This window comes from Phascolarctos cinereus, unplaced genomic scaffold (assembly GCF_003287225.1).
Source record: "Phascolarctos cinereus isolate Bilbo 61053 unplaced genomic scaffold, phaCin_HiC Scaffold_1;HRSCAF=81, whole genome shotgun sequence".
NCBI classification, from domain to species: domain Eukaryota; kingdom Metazoa; phylum Chordata; class Mammalia; order Diprotodontia; family Phascolarctidae; genus Phascolarctos; species Phascolarctos cinereus.
Window position 1 is genome coordinate 13,870,209 of NW_027555514.1, and position 16,381 is coordinate 13,886,589.

Genomic DNA, 16,381 nt, shown 5'->3' on the forward strand with positions numbered 1-16,381 from the left:
GGTAAATTCTCCCCTTCCTCCATCTGATTCTGATATAGCATGATCTCAAGCCACTACCATGATTGCTTTCAACTGGGACACTCCATTTTATCAATGTCCTTTCTAAAACATGAACTCTAGAATGTGATTCAACATTGCAGGTAGGGTCTGCCCAGGGTACAGCAGAGTGGGACTCCCACCTCCCTAGTTCTGATTCTCATGACTCTCTTAACGCAATCTAAGATGGCTTACTCAAGCCACCTTGGCCAGGGTATCATGCTGTTGATTCATATTCAGTTTATACACCACTAAAACCTCCAGACCAGCTGGCATCTTATCATGTTTCTCCTATTTTATGAAGCTGATTTCTTGAACCCAAGCGTAAGACTTGACATTTATTCTTATTAAATGTTATCTTATTGGAATTGTTCATTCATTTGACAAATATTTGAATGCTTATTCTGTGCAAAGGACCGTGCTAGCCAGGCATGTAGAGGTATGCTGTATGACTCTCACATTTATAAAGTCAATACATCTATGGCAGCAGAGCGAGGGATGGGGGAAGGCCAATTGTAGAGGGGAATGATCACTCCATGAACTGTATCTTGTTCTTTGATAATGAGGACTCCGTTCTCTGGTACCCAGAGCGAGTCAGAGATAAGACACCAGACTTCACCTAATTTTGAGGATGACTGGAGTTACGATTGCAGTTTGTTCCCCTGGAGGTGGGAGCGTGCTGGAAAAAGGTTCACATTCACTCACTGAGCTCTCCCTCTGACAAAAAGATACAACATTCTATTTTTTAGTTACTCTTCTGATTGGAAACAGGTTCAAGGATATTCTTTATACTTGAGTATACGTGGTCTTCAGGATGAGCTCTATTTTAATAAACAAGAGGCAATTTCAAAGCCAGAGTAGAATATTTTTGGGGGTGAAGCTGAATCCATATTTTTATTGGTAGGGGGACTGATGCTGTGGAGACTGCCTTTACCTCCATAAATCAATAACTCATCTCTGACTTAGGGCCTCAAGAAAGACTTGTATTTACTAGAAATTTTGCTTGGAAGTTAACCATATGGTCACAGATTCTCAGAATCCCAGAAACAGAGAAGTTTTAAATTGGAAAACACTTCAATGCTTATCTAGTCCTACCCATACATGAAAGGAATTCCAACCCTAACACACCCAACATGTGGTCAGCCAGAGTCCAACTGAAGACTTTAGGGAAAGGGAACCTCAAACCTTTTGAGGCATCCCATTCCACTTTGGGATAAATGTAATCATTAGAAAGATTTTTGCTTGACATCAAGCCTAAATTCAGGAGGGGAAAATAAAACACACTGGAGAATCTTTAATTGGGGATGGTTAAAGAAAATGTAGTCTATAAATACAATGGAACACTATTGTATCATAAGAAAAGATGGATATGACAAATTTAGAAAAATGTGGGAAGATTTTGGAAGCACGGGAGGATGCAGAAGGAAGTAAGCAGGACCAGGAGAATGATATACACAGTGACTAAAACCCTAAAAAGGAAGAGCACAATAAAACAGAGCCACATGGAGAGCAATTGCAATAACCAGAATTGGTCCTAGAGAGAGGAAACAGACCTCAGTGAAGAGATGGGGGAGGGGCACATTGGTGTGGAATATTGTTAGATGGGTAGATGTGTTGGGCTGGTCTTCCTGGGGTTTTCTTTTTGCCCTTTTGTTACAAGTGAAGACTCGTAGATGGGGGGGAGGGGGAGGTATATCCAGAAGTGAAAAAGAAGAAAAATACAAGTGGGAGGGATACGTGACCATCTGCCTATAATCTGTGAAATCCACCTCTGTCTCCTGAGAACAAAGTGGTGCCTCTCCCAAACTGGATGCTTCTGATGGACCAGACACTCAGCCACAAGCTTCTTTTCATTAAGTCTTATGTGAAAGGGCTCTCCCCTCTCCAGGGGCAGAGTATGGTGCAAGCAAAGAAGTATTTGACATGCAGCCACAATGGCTAGGAAGAAAACTAAGAAGGAAACAAATCTGTGAATCTTTAATAGTCATATATTTTGGAAAACAATAAAAAAAACACTTGAAAATGCCATCTAAGGTCACAGTCACTTATACAAGTTTTAATCTTATATTGCTTGGCCATTTTTACATATAAATTATTGCTCACTAGCTTTCATAAATATGCGACATTACTTTATGTACAGAGCCCACAAGCAGGGGAGAGGAAGGGGAACACTGTCGCTGAGGATTCTGGTAAATCAACAAACGGTTTCATCTCTACCAGTGCTTCGGAGAGTGGACAACTACTGACCGTAGTCCCTGAGAAGTTCGGTAGACATCCCTGATTGCGGGGTTTCTAGCTTTTTATTGTTAATGCAAGTCAACAGTGTTAATAGCAGTTCCAATTCAAGATACCACCAAGGGAAGATTTCTTGCCTTGGGTCATGGATTTCATCTTGGTACAACAACAGTGTAATCTCAATACAATAAATAGACTATGCAAATAAATATTGTTCTCTGCTAAAAAATAAAACAAAAACAAAAGGTTAAGTATATACAGCTTGGTTCTGAACAGTAGTACATTTTTTTCTTGCTTTTTGGCAATTTTTTAAACTTTTTTTTTGGCCACTGGTTTTAAGCACACTGCTCACTAGCTAAATGTGAGCTGAAATTCTAAGGACATGTTGTAGAAGCATCTAAAGTTGTTATAGCAAACCCCCCTCAGACAATGGCACCAGAACCTGGGTGTTCTTACCCTTTCTATTTGAACACTTTGGCCAATTTCTCTTCTCTTCTCTTCTCTCTTCTCTTTCTCTCTGTCTCATGTACACACACACACACACACGCACACACACACACACACACACACGCACACACGCGCACACACACACACACACGCACACACACATACAATCCGTTGCATGATTTCAAAAGACCGAGGTTAGCAATTTACAGCATCTGGTGATAATCCCAATAGTAGCTGATGGATGGACATGTTTCCACATGTGGGCAGAAACTCTGAGCAATCCCAGCTCTCCTTCCATGCCCCACTCAGTTTTTTAACCAAACTGTCAGTGCAAGATGGGTCATATTCTCCCTCTGGACCTGATTGTGGCTTTTCCTGCTTAAGCTCTGATTTGGGAAATCGTGTCCCTTATTGATCCGGTTTTCCGGAAGAGACTCCAAATAACCACCATGTAATAGTTAGCTTTGAGAATCTGTTCCTCCAAGTCATCCCTAGAAGTGCTTTGTGACTACAGTATAGCAAGTGCCAATTCAGACTAGCTCTGAGTCTTCAGTCTGCCTGTGAAAAGAAGGAAGTGCTTGGATATTGTTGCATATTCACAGGGGTCCATGCTTGGTGTCCTGTGCTGGACTCACTCCTGACACAGCCTGATTTAGTGGAATGCCAGGGAATTCAGGGACACACAAGGATTTGTAGAAGCTCTACCACAACAGGGGGCCCCTAGGAAAGGCTCAAGTTTGAGCTGGTAAAGATCCCTGGAGAACTTCTGAGTTAGGAATGATTTCATGGAACTGCAGAAGAGACCCCTGAGTCTCAGATTTTGGTGCCACTTCCCAGTCTAGGAAGCCCTTCCATGGCAGATGACCCTCTGCTTATTACTTGTAGGCTCCTTAAGGGGAGCTCACTAGGGCTCTGGAGTGACCTCCTTCCCTGGAATTTAGAATCTCACAAATGGAAGGGCCTCAGAAGCCATCTAGCTCAAGACCCTCATTTTAGAGGTAAGGGAGCTGAGAACCAGAGAGAGAAAGTGGCTTGCTCAGAATGGGAGATTTGTTGGGTGGCTCAAATTATTAGAAAGTTCTAGGATGTTGAGCTGGACTCTGCCATTTTCGTTCTTGGGGCGTAACTCTCGTCCAAGAAGCTTGGTGAAACTATTGATCTTTTTTGTCTGTTCAGACCCTTTAGGTCAGAATTAAATATCAGAACAACATTTGGAGGACAAAGATGAGAAATCCTTTGTTGTCTCTGTGCTGGGTCCCTCCAGTGCTAGGTCTTGAGAGAAGAGGGTAACGATAAAGTCAAGGGTATGGCTGGGGATGGTTCTTCCCCCCAGCGAGATGCCTCTTCCCATTGACTCCATTCCCTTCCCCTGCCACACTACAATGACACGCACCTGTCAGTGCTCAGAAAAGGCATTTCTATAAGATCCCAACATGGCTTGAGCTTGGCATGGTTTCATACTTCAGGATCCCTAAGCACTCAGTGCAGTGGCTCACAGTTTTCCAGAAAAATTCTTCACTAGAGGGAGTATTATGGCTGAAACAGATCAAGACAATTTATATTTTTAATTGGCAAAATGTAGAGTTTTAGGGTTAAAAAAATCTGAGTTTCTCCTGGCTTGCTTTTCATGGAACTTTCCAAATGCCAGTTACAGTCATATTTGCCATTTTTGTCTTCCTGGTCACAGAAACCCAAACAAAACATGCCAGATGTTGCCTAAGGCCAGCCACATTACCTACAGGAAAACAGAGGAAGTGTTGACTGTCACCAACAAGACTGAGTTCTTCTTGATACTGTGCTATGGAATGGCTCTCTACCACTGGTCTCCATTGTATCCAATAAGCAGCACCATGCTTATGAGCACATCTTCCAGACCCATTCAACAGTGTGTCATTATCGTCTCCCATCTATGACTATGAATGATTTTAGACAAAGATGAAATTTCATATACCAGGACAAATCCATATTTCTTTGTGTGGATCTCTCACTTATTACATATAACATGTATCATGTATATTATATATTACATGTGCTATACAAGTCATTCCTATATCCACAAAATATACACGTGTATACACACATGTGCATACATATGTGTTTGTGTGCATATATGTGTGTGTAGTCACAGACAGGTATGTATTTGCTGAACCCCAGGAAACAGGGCTGTAATAATGTCTAGAAATATTTCATCTATTTCTGACAACGAACATGAATATGATTTTAGTGAATTGAAATCAAGGTGTTGCTTAAGGGCACACAGATTGTGAGAAGGAATGTAGTTTGAAAACCTTAGCAAAGACTGATACATAAATAGCCAGAATATCCATGATCTCAGCATGGGAACCTCTCAGTGTGGAAATGCCCTCCAAGGATACAAATTGCAATCCATCTCTATAGATAAGGCCCAGGGAATTACCTGAGGCATATAGAGGCTAAATGACTTGGCCAAGGTCACAAAATGGCAGGATTTGAACTCAGTTCAATCTGATACTAACCCAGCACTGTATCCACTGTCACATGGCATTTAAACAAACTGATTGATACAACATGGAGAAATTGAACTAATGATACATGAAACTGTGCTGCTTACAAACCTGCCATAGAAATTGCAGTAAGTAAAAATAAAATGAGTTGGAACGACTTGGAGCTTTGATAAAATCAAGATAAATGAGAGAGAGAGAGAGAGAGAGAGAGAGAGAGAGAGAGAGAGAGAGAGAGAGAGAGAGAGAGAGAGAGAGAGAGAGAGAGAGAGAGAGAATTCCTGCTTAGATCAGAAGATTGGGCCAAATGCTCCTCAATGGCCTTTCCCATTTGGAGATCCCATGTGTTTTCAATGTTTTGGGGAAGCTATGACAATTTAACTAAACCTGAGGGGGCATGTTTATTTCACTCTAAACCCAAACTTGTTTTCATGCACTGAAATCATAGCAACCCTCATGTGGAGAAGACCTCACCTTTTATCTGTCTTCTCTCTCATTTGCCCTCTACTGTTCTGGGAGGGAGCAGTAATGTCTCATCTTTCAGGCAAGGAAATTACTCCCAGGTCCCAAAGTGTGCAAATGACAAGAACTGGTGTCTTTCAAAGACCTCACAAGAGCACACACAAGAGTGGGCCATCTTTCATTTAGTGTGAAAAAAAAATCCTCAGAAATTATACTGAGTGCAGATTTTTTTTAAAAGGCAATCATTAACAATGCTGCCCCTATGGGAGATGCAATTTGGCATAATTTGCCTAATTGGTCCAAATAATTTTCATTAAACTAGCCAGCTGTGCAGAAAATAATTTCATCCCTAAGTGTGGATCTTTAAATGGTCATGTTTTTTTTTAAAGTGGGTGTCTGAAAATTGCAAGCTTCAGAATGTAAGCAGGCATAATGGGGATTACTTTTCCCAGGTTTCCCTTAACATTTATGTATACACACACATGCATGGTTTCATTGCAATTCCCATGGAGAAACCACCACTGAGTCAGAAAAGGGGCAAATGATGTGACTTTTTTTTTTCAAGATCTTGGAAAAAAAAGCAATTTTGCTGGACTGATCAGTGTAGGAACTTCAGGCACCAATGCAGATTCCCATCTGCTCTGTAAAATTCTAGTCTTAACCAGGGGCCTTGTGAGGGGAAGGGATTTGCCCAGGGTCACACAGCTAGGATGTGTCAGTGATGGGACTTAAACACAGGTCTTCCTGACTCTGAGGTCAGGCCTCTAGCTATGACACCAGGCTGCCTCTCAAGTAATGTGGTGGGACCCACTGAGAAGTGCATTCCAAGGTGCCTGGGAAATTTCCATCCCTCCCCACGTTCTGTGCTTTCTGGTTGAAATGTTTGTCCTTACGGGACATGACATGGCATGGCATAAGATTATTTTAACACTGGCGCACAAATGAAAGTGAAAAGCTATTGGACCAGTGATACTGTCATGAGGAACTCCACTGCTCCAATTCCAAGTGCTGTTTCCTCTTCCTCTCCAGCTCCAGCTCCCCAGGGAGAGCCCTGGTGCCTCCCTCCTTTCTGAAGGCTGCCACCAGCTCCTTCTCATGCTGTCTGACCTTCCCACAAGTGTCTAGGGAGTGACTGATAAAACTCAGCAAATCCGTTTTCAGGAGGAAAGCCACATGCTCGGCATCGACATTCCCTTAATCCAAAGTGCTGCCGTCCCCAGGGTCTGCCCGCCAGGCTGCCATAACATGAGTATGTGCTCACGCCCTTGGCTCAATCCGGTGGGAAAGTTCAAACAGCACCTGCTGGTTGTCAATGACATGCAGGTGGTGCACGTAGGATCTGAGCTCCTGGTGTTCTTTTGGAGACACTTCACCTCCTAATCTCAGAGAAAGGGGTGGGGGAAGGAAAAGAAACAAAGATTAGCATCCTGAGAGCTTTGGAAACCTCTCTGGGTGATGGCAAAAGCTTCAATTACAGGCTCACAGATTTTAGACATCAATCAATACTCTCATTTTACAAATTGAGGCAGATGAGAGGAAATGACTTACCCAGGGTCACAAGCCAGTAAATGTCTAAGGCAAGATATGAACTCAGGTCTTCCTGCTTCCAAGCCCTGCACTGTCTCTCTCAGCTATTCTATTTGCTGGCAAGTGTGACCTCAATCATCAGAAAGACCATCTCTCTCTAAATGGGGGACTGCTGACAGCTTAGAGAGGAATGTTTCCTTCCTTGGTTCTTTGGAGTCAGCTGGCTGGGAAAAAGCCAAAGATGTTCAAGGCATTATGCCTGCTTGCATTCTGAAGCTTGCAATTTTCAGATACCCACTTAAAAAAAAAACATGACCATTTAAAGATCCACACTTAGGGATGAGAGGCAAGAGATGGTGCTATCCAGAAAAAAGGGGCCTGGATTGCAGGCGTGGAACGCCTTGGATCTTCTGTGATCATCTACGTACAGTTTACGTGCATACAGTTTATTTCTTAAATAGCTACTTTGTGCAAGATTTTATATACATATATTATATATCTATACACACATATGTGTATGTGTGTGTGTGTGTGTGTGTGTGTGTATGAACACAGAAAGAGCCGTATATAAATCATTTTAACGTTGAACAATCTTGTATTGGAAACCAGAACCTTAGAGATCGGTCTAACCACTTCATTTTATGGATCAAAAACTGGGGCCAAAAGAATAATGGCATGACATGTTTATACACATATATTTGTCGTTGTTTTTAATCAATTAATTATGTCTGACTCTGTGTCCTCATTTGAGGTTTTCTTGGCAAAAATATTGCAGTGGTTTGCCATTTCCTGCTCCGGCTCATTTTACACATGAGGAAACTGAGGCAAACAAGGCTAAGTGACTTGCCCAGGGTCACACAGCTACCACTTGGTCTGAGGCCAGATTTGAACTTAGGATCAGTGCTCTATCCACTGTGCCACCTAGCTGCCCACATACATATGCCTTAACGTATAAATATATATACACCATGTAGTGATCATACATATCATATCATAGAAACTAGAATAGAATTGTATTATATACATTATATAATTATTAACATATGTATATTTTTGCATACATACACATACATACATACATACACACACACACACACACACACACACACATATTATGTAGTTATATAGCTACGGAAATGTCCATGGTGCTGGTCTGGCATCCCAGCTTTTTCCTAATACTGACAGCGAAGAAGATGGGATTTAGTGAGAGAGAGAAGAGAGAGAGAGAAGAGAGGAGAGAGAGAGAGAGAGAGAGAGAGAGAGAGAGAGAGAGAGAGAGAGAGAAACCTGGGCCCGAGGCCTGAGTTTTGCCCTTCCAGAAAAGGAAAGCCAGTGTCAGCTATCTGTGTGAGGCTTTTTGCCAGCTGGTACCTGGGAATTATTATTATTTTTTAATGCTACTCTCATTCTGTTGGTATAAATACCCTCATTTAAAGAAAGGAGTGTTGTAAGGGTAATGTTGGGGAGGAGACAATTTGGGGCTTGGAGTTCACAAATGACTTCTAATTCCTGTCTTTGTTGGAAACAAAACTTCATGGGAACAGCAACAAAAAGGACTAATATACAGAATGAAAATGATTCACAGTCCCTCTTGTTTTGACAATAACAAATAGTGAAATTACTGTCGAAATGAAACAAACGTCTGGGTAGAGTTTGGCAATTTTCTCCATAGACTCAAAGGAAGAAAATATGATGCTAAAAAGAGAATTTCGTTATTATTTTCTAACCCTTGGAGACATCTGAGGCTGGTGTGCTTCATTTATAAAGGGGGGCTTCTGGCCAACCATGGATCATGTTTAATTTCCTTCTGCCTTTTTGTCTACAGTCCCCTTAGTCAGACACAAATAGCCAAAGAGAAAAAACAATCCCTGTTGTTAAAGACTAAATAATGAAGCCTAATAGAAGAGAAGCCTGCCTATCACACTCTAATAAATATTCAGTAAATTTGCTTCACATCCATATGAATTTAGCTGGGGGCGGGGGAGCTGTTCCTTTGGGAATATTTGCATGAGCTGCTTCTAAAATGTCAATTTCAGAGTAGAACCAAGCGTTACCGTGGCGATTACATTCATGTAATCCAGGCCACTCGATTGTCTGATAAAATGCTGGTGAAAAACACGGAATTATAATGGCAATAATTACCACAAAACCAAATTTGATATTCTGAATGCTAATGTTAGCTCTTTGAGGGAGGCTATTATTTTAGTTTGGTCTTTGAATCCCCAAATATCTACCATATTATATGGCATAGAGTAGATGTTCTATTTAAAACACACACACACACACACACACACACACACACTATATACGTAAATAATCACAATAGGATTAGAGATGGAATAGATGTGATGGACTACCTAAGCAGGGCTTCTTAAAATGGGGTCTGTACCCTTACGTTTAAAAAAATATATTTTGATACCTGTATTTCAATATAATTGGCTTCCTTAGTAATCCTATGTATTTTATTTTATGCATTTTAAAACCATGACCTTCAAAAAGGCCCATGGGTCTCACCAGATGGCCAGAGAGGTCCAGGACACAAAAAAGGTTAAAACCCCATGATGTAATATAATCCTCATATTTTGTACATGAGGAAACTGAGGTCCAGAGAACTCAAGTTAACATAAAACATATATTATACATATACATGCACATGTACACACATGTATATATATATGTCCATCCATCCATCCATCTATGTATGTATGTATGTATTTTATTTATCTATCTATCTATCTATCTATCTATCTATCTATCTATCTATCTATCTATCTATCTATCTATCTATCTATCTATCTATCTATCTATGCCAAAAGGACCCAGGTCACACTGCTATGAAGTATCTGAGGGGGGATTTAATCTCAGGTTTTCCTACCTCCAAGCCCAGCACTCATTCTATTATACCACCCTCTCTGTCAGTATTTCTAAGCTTAATTCTCAAGGAAGCAAAATATTTTAGAAGGCACATATAAAAAAATCTGCTACTATGAGAGAAGGCTCAACATTGGGCTTTTTTTGTTGTTTTTCAATCAGCTTCCTCACGGGAACCTGAGCTCCTATACTACAGTTACAACCCATGGCACCTTCTCTCATTGACCCATTCAGAATTTCAGCGGGCCCATAATCCCCTCCATTGGGACACTTATTCCCACAGCACCCTCCAGCTGTTCTCCTCAGCTTTTCTTGGTCATGGCTATCTGTAAATGCTCCTTAAAGAGCCTCCCCAGGATGCACTTAGCACAGTGCCTGGCACATAGGAAGCCCTTAATAAGTGCTTGTTGACTGCCTGAGTGGTTGACTGGTGCCCTGCCTCTCTCAGTGGGTACCAATGCACTCCCCAAGCTGTCCATCTGGTACCCACACATTTGCTACTTGACAATGCCATCTTTTCTCATCATGCGTGGCTCTGAGGATGCTTTTCTGCTCTTTTTTGCATATAAGTTGTTGCTGATATGTTCACCCACCCTCATCTCATATATCTCTCCAGGGTCTTTGGAATCACTCACAAATTGGATTCTGGGGAGCTCACACTGTTCTTTGAATCTCACATAGCATTAGAAGGAAAACTGATATAAAAAAAACCCCATAGGGTTTTGAGTTAGAGTATAAGTTGAGATTATTCACTGGAGGTGTCTCCAATATAATCCAGCCCATTTGCTTTGCCTTCCCTAATTCTGGGCCCAGTGGAATGGCTCTGTTCAGTGCTTGCCTTGCCATGTGTACTGACGGGCTGCCGATCCACTGGAATCCAAGCACAGGGGGTTGCCAATCACCTGCATCCCATAATCTTGGTTTGGACACACTTTCATTGATTAGAACAGACTATCCAGGAAGAATGAGAAATGGGCAGAAGGAAAAGGAGAAATAGACTTGGGCTACTGCCCTGTCCCCTCCTTCTACCTCATAGCGTCTGAATGGAACCAAGTTCTACATCATCGCCAGATACACGTCATGCCCACCACATAGAACCCTGGGCAACAGACTGCTTATACTGCCAGGTAAAACTGGGATCACTCACCAAACTGGTTATTCCGGCAGTGTCTCAGGGATCGGACGGTATCTGCAATCATGTGCTGAGGAAACAAAGGAAAATTATGTGAATGAAGGTCCAGATACTCGACCTAATCCAGAAAGCATTGGCTACATGTCTGGCCCTGGGCTGGCAGCAGGGAGAAAGAAACAGAACCAAATCAACCCAAAACACCCAGGCCCTGGCATCCAGGAACTAAAATTCTACTAGTGGGAGGGAGAGAGATACAGACAGCCAGAAGGCCAAGGGGAGCCTGGGCCAAGCCTTAAGCCACATCCTTCTGCCATGGGAACAATGTTCTGGCTAGCTAACCAACCTTCCCTCAGTGTTAGAGAATCCTAGGATCTCAGTGCTGAAAAGCATCAGAAGATATCTCCCTCCACCACCATCCAGCCAGCACAGAGTCACCAGAAGAACCTCAGTGCCACTTTCTTCACATTACCCTCCTTGGGAGACTAGTACTCCCTATTGTCTTGTGCAGCCAACGTCACATCCCTAGTTGACCAAAACTTTTATTTTTTTTCCCTCATTTTTTCTTTTATTTTGGTTTCATCATCAATATACCAAGCACAGTATCCCCCAAGTGGATACAGCAGACTGTCAGTTCAAAGGCCTTTCTAAAGAGGCAGGGGGGAGGACAAAACTAAGTTGGGTTTATGCCCATAGACCTAACTAGAGCAGCCACAATAGCAGTAAGAGTAGTAGCTGAGATGTCCAGAAGATCACAGGAGACAAATTCTGAGAAAGGAAACAGGAATCAAAATACCAGTGGCACCAGTCAGTGGACAAGAAATACAAACTGCAAGGAGGCCAACTTAACCTCCTAAGCTTCAGTGAGGCAAAATAATTGTAATGGGATTTGGAAAGGATAACTAATTCAAAAGAAGAAAAAGGGTAAAAGCTGCATAGCCGGGGAGCGAGAAGTAGTTTATGTTATGAAGATATAATCATGTAGAAATCTAGGAAACTCAGGGGAAAATATAGCATAAGGGAAAGCATTTGGGTAAAGAGCAGTGGAGATAAACAGAAACAAGATTGTAAACAGAGTATGCTACAGACCACCTGGACAGAAAGGAGAAATAAATGAGTAGGCACAACATAGTAGTGACAGACAACTTTAATTACTCAGACATACATGTCCTGGAGCATTTTCTCTCTGACAAAAGCAGGGGAGGAAATTGTTTCTGGACTTGCCTTACTGGCTATTTCATCCTTTAAAACATTGAGGAAACAAAGAGGGGAAATCCTGTTCCGAGGTCTGATTCTCACTACTAAGGAGCAGAATTGGTTAATGGGGGTGGAGAAGATGGCAGTCATTATTTTCATTGTTTTAATTATTCTAATGGTCCAAGCAATTGTTCATTTCTTATTCCTCAATCATAGAAGGTCATGTGGAAGGAGACGCCAGCTGTAGCTTACTATGCTTCTAAAGGAAGCTGGACCTGACTCTTATCTGTAAGTATATTATTCAGTTTCCTTCCTTCAACTGACTGGTTTTCCCATGCAAGGTTTCCTCTTTACTTCAGCTATGGCGCCAGGGTGATTAATATCTTGCACTACCCTATGGCATAGCACTGTCTGAGGTGCTGAAATCTGAATCCAGATTGATATCTTGAGGCTTCCTCAAGAAGGAGGGCAGAGAATGAGAAGATATGAGGAAAAATGATGCTTTGAATATTGGGGAATGAGAAAGAAATGAAAAAAGAAAGCTTTGTTCCACTTTCATTGTCTAATAAGAGGAAATTTCAGTTTAGCTCTAGTTTGGGAGGTAAGGGATGCTGACACAACAGTGTCAGAAGAACAGAATGGAGTAGCTGGACCGCAGGAGCAAACAGAAAACTAGCTGGCCAGTCCTGAGACCTGTGAGGCATTTGAATTCAGCTGCTGGCTTCTGTGATTCTGGCTGCCCCCCCCCCCAAAAAAAAACTGATCTGCTAGGCAGCATTAGAAAGGAGCTGCAGAATTGTGGGTGTATATGTTACCTTCAAGCTGGAGCTAAAAGTCAGAACTGGAAAGGAAGCACTAATAAATTCAATTATGAAGATCCTTTCTGTCTTTCTTTTGGGAAGGATGTTAGCTCATGCTGTGGCCCTCTGAGACCTGCCATGGCCTTAAAATACTGTCTCTTTGAAGTTAAAGTAACACATAATTTTGAAATTCCTGCCCATTGTCCTTTGCTCATGGCAGTAATGACTATAATGGAGGAAGATTTATGCCCAATTAGCAAGAATTTTGAGTTAGTGAGAGAAATGCTCACATAGACCTCAGTAAGGAATGGGCATTAGAGGGGCAGCTAGGTGGTGCAGTGGATAGAGCACTGGTCCTGGATTCAGGAGGACCTGAGTTCAAATCTGGCCTCAGACACATAATACTTACTAGCTGTGGGACCCTGGGCAAGTCACTTAACCCCATTGCCTAACCAAAAAAAAAAAAAAGGAATGGGCATTCGAATAGTTTGTCTCTGCTTTCTGAGTCAGGGAATAATCATTTCATGAAGGGGAAAGAAGAGAAGGAGAAGAGAGAGGATTGGAAGGAAGAGGAGGATGAAGCAAAGGAAGAGGAGAGAAGAGGGTAAGCTAGAGAGAAGGATTTTGAGGATCTTTGCTTATCACATGGAGATTTATTAAGAGGGAAAAAGTATCTTCTCAAATTCATTGAGATAGCTCTTTCTAAAACATTTTTATTTTTTGGAGATCTGATCTAAACAAATCAACTCCTTAAAGCCTTTCTGAAATCTACGGCAGGCACAACTGTTGTAAAATGTTGAACATTCATTTTAGAACATGTAAGCTCCTCTCCTGGGTAACAGCCTACTTGCACCAGCTAAGGTAAATTTACCTTAGTGTTTGAAAGTGTTTTTCCATGTCCCTTAGAGTGAACTAGGACCCACATACACAGGCCTGACACTCACTCATTTGAAAGAACTGAAGAATAATTTTGTGTTTTAAATGACCCCAGCATCATATGCCTCTTTGTAGACTGGTTTTTATGATGCCCTGTTGATTGTACCTATGATTTAGCTGAGGCAAAGGCTGGGTTACTAATATGATGCCTAATTATCGCATTATGCCACTGGGAAAATATATTTTTTATGACATGGTTTTCAGAGAGGCTTTGTGATAAATAAACATACAAACAAAAAAACAGAGACTGTTTGTGTACAAACATTGGGAGGCAGGTATTCAGCCAAGTGGAAAGAGAGCTGGGCATGGCTTTGAATCTAGGCTTTGATGTTTACTATTGGCAAGTAAGTCATCCACTCAAAGCTTCAGTTTACTCATTTGTAAAATGGGGACAATTACCCAGGGGCACTGTGGTGGATAAAGGGGTGGGACCTTGAGTCAGGAAAACTGAGGTTTAAGCCCTGCCTCTGCTGTATATTAGCTGTGGGACTATGCGTAAGCCACATAACCCTGCTGACCGCAGTTTCCTCATTTATAAAATGGAGATAATAGTAATTAGAGAGAGGCAGTCTACTTATGGGATAGAGGGGTGGTCCTGGAGTCAGAAGAACTTGAGTCCTCTGACATATGCTGGTTATGTGACTGTGGGAAACTCTCTAAGACCATAAGTTACAGGTGAGCGGCTGATCTACATCAGAGGAGGGAGTTTCTATACTGGGAACTCCCCAAGAAGGTTTGTTACATTCTTCAGAGGCTTGTGAGGAAAGACTAAAGAGGACCCCAAAACTCCAGGGATTTATAGTACTTTTTGTATTACGGATGCCTTTGCTCATCAGGGGAAGCCTATGGGCCCCTTCTGCAAATCATGTTTTTAGCTGAAGGAAATACTAAATTTCAGTGAGAGGTTATTGAAAATCAAGATGTCTTTTTTCCCCTCTAAGTCCACAGACCCCCTGGGGGTCCATCATTAATAACCCTGCTGCTCAGAAATGAGAGTTGTAATGCTCATGTTACCCTATAAGGCAAATGGTATAAAGGCATTTCATACCAAATTTCCCTTTTTTTCTCTCCAGAAATCAAGAGAAGAGTTTTTGAGAGTCTTGGGCTGTTGCTAAAGGAGAAAAGAATATGTATCTTGGAGATTTTGAGCCTGAGAAAATCCTCAGAATTCCCATTACTAAGCCCAGACTTGCCCAGGCTCCCACCACTACAAGTGTCTGAGGTAGGGTTTGAACCCACATCTGCCTGATTCCAGGCCAGTGTCCTCTCCACTCTGCCATGTTGGCTCTTGTCTATTACACTGTCTGGAGGCCTGGACCCTCCTTCTCACGGTGAGTGCCTCAAGGATAACAGGTCACTGGGAATTCAGAGAATGTGTTCACTGCACAGACTGGGCTTTTTCCTAATTTGTTTTGAGAAACTAAGGATGAACCTTCATAATTAGTCTGGAAGATTAATCTTGAAACATATCACAGGAGAGTGCTAATTAGGCCTGGGTGCCAAAGTTCTAAGTTATAGCTCTGGTGTCTTACACATAGTAGGTGCTTAACAAATGTGAACTGAATGAAGAATGAACGAATAGAAAGCTCCCTAGCCTTCACTGACAAAGAAGCAGAAGACTAAGGGAGGTTCTCATTTCCTCCCTTCCCCCAGGTCATGCCGTAACAGTTGGGCAGAGGATGACCGTCCTCCCCAGATGCTGACATAAGCCTCCCTTGTCGGGAGCTCCAGAAACGCTCGAAGGATCAGTTTAGTTGTTAGGGGCTTTTTGAGGGGAGGGAAAGGGATGTTCATAAAGCAGTGAAAGTGTGCATTTCCCATCCTATCCCCCCAAGGATTTACCATTTCATTTCTAGCTCAATAATACCAAAGCCAAACCACATCAATCCCATTTTTGCAAATCAAAAGCTACCCTAATGTTAGTAGGCTCTCATGGCTAGCCCTGCTGCTGAATGTGTTTTTAACTGAATGACACTTTATGGGCAGCCCAGAAAGTCTGGGGCCCAGGTCCTGGGAGTCACAAGGCACCGAATGACAAGCAATCACACAGCCTGAGTCCAGGAACCTAGAAAGGAAAGCAGATGCTGACCTCCAAGGGGGGTAGGATTTTTGATTTTGTTTTTGGTATTTACCTACCAGCTTTTCAAAATTGACGAGGTTATCCAAGAAAGTTTTATTTCCTTCATGGATGAATGTCACATCTGAAAGTCAAAAGAAAAGTACAGACAGACAATATTAGAAGGGAGAAAGTACTTGAACTC

At 42.0% G+C, this 16,381-nt stretch overlaps 1 protein-coding gene across 4 annotated transcripts in view; it reads right to left on the reverse strand.

The window, feature by feature from the left end:
• Positions 1-2,006: 2,006 nt before the first annotated feature.
• RAPGEF5 (Rap guanine nucleotide exchange factor 5) overlaps positions 2,007-16,381 on the reverse strand; it is a 240,308-nt gene continuing 225,933 nt past the window's right edge. For 3 of the 4 annotated variants that reach the window (XM_020993209.2, XM_020993210.2, XM_078150767.1), the window contains 3 exons: positions 16,257-16,321; positions 11,206-11,260; positions 2,007-7,036 (listed from right to left, as the gene is read on the reverse strand). In XM_020993209.2, coding sequence (XP_020848868.1) covers positions 6,918-7,036; positions 11,206-11,260; positions 16,257-16,321 — 239 coding nt within the window. In that variant the 3' untranslated portion in view covers positions 2,007-6,917. Of the gene's footprint in view, positions 7,037-11,205; positions 11,261-16,256; positions 16,322-16,381 lie in introns of those variants that run through there. The other variant, XR_013485165.1, reaches the window with a different exon arrangement.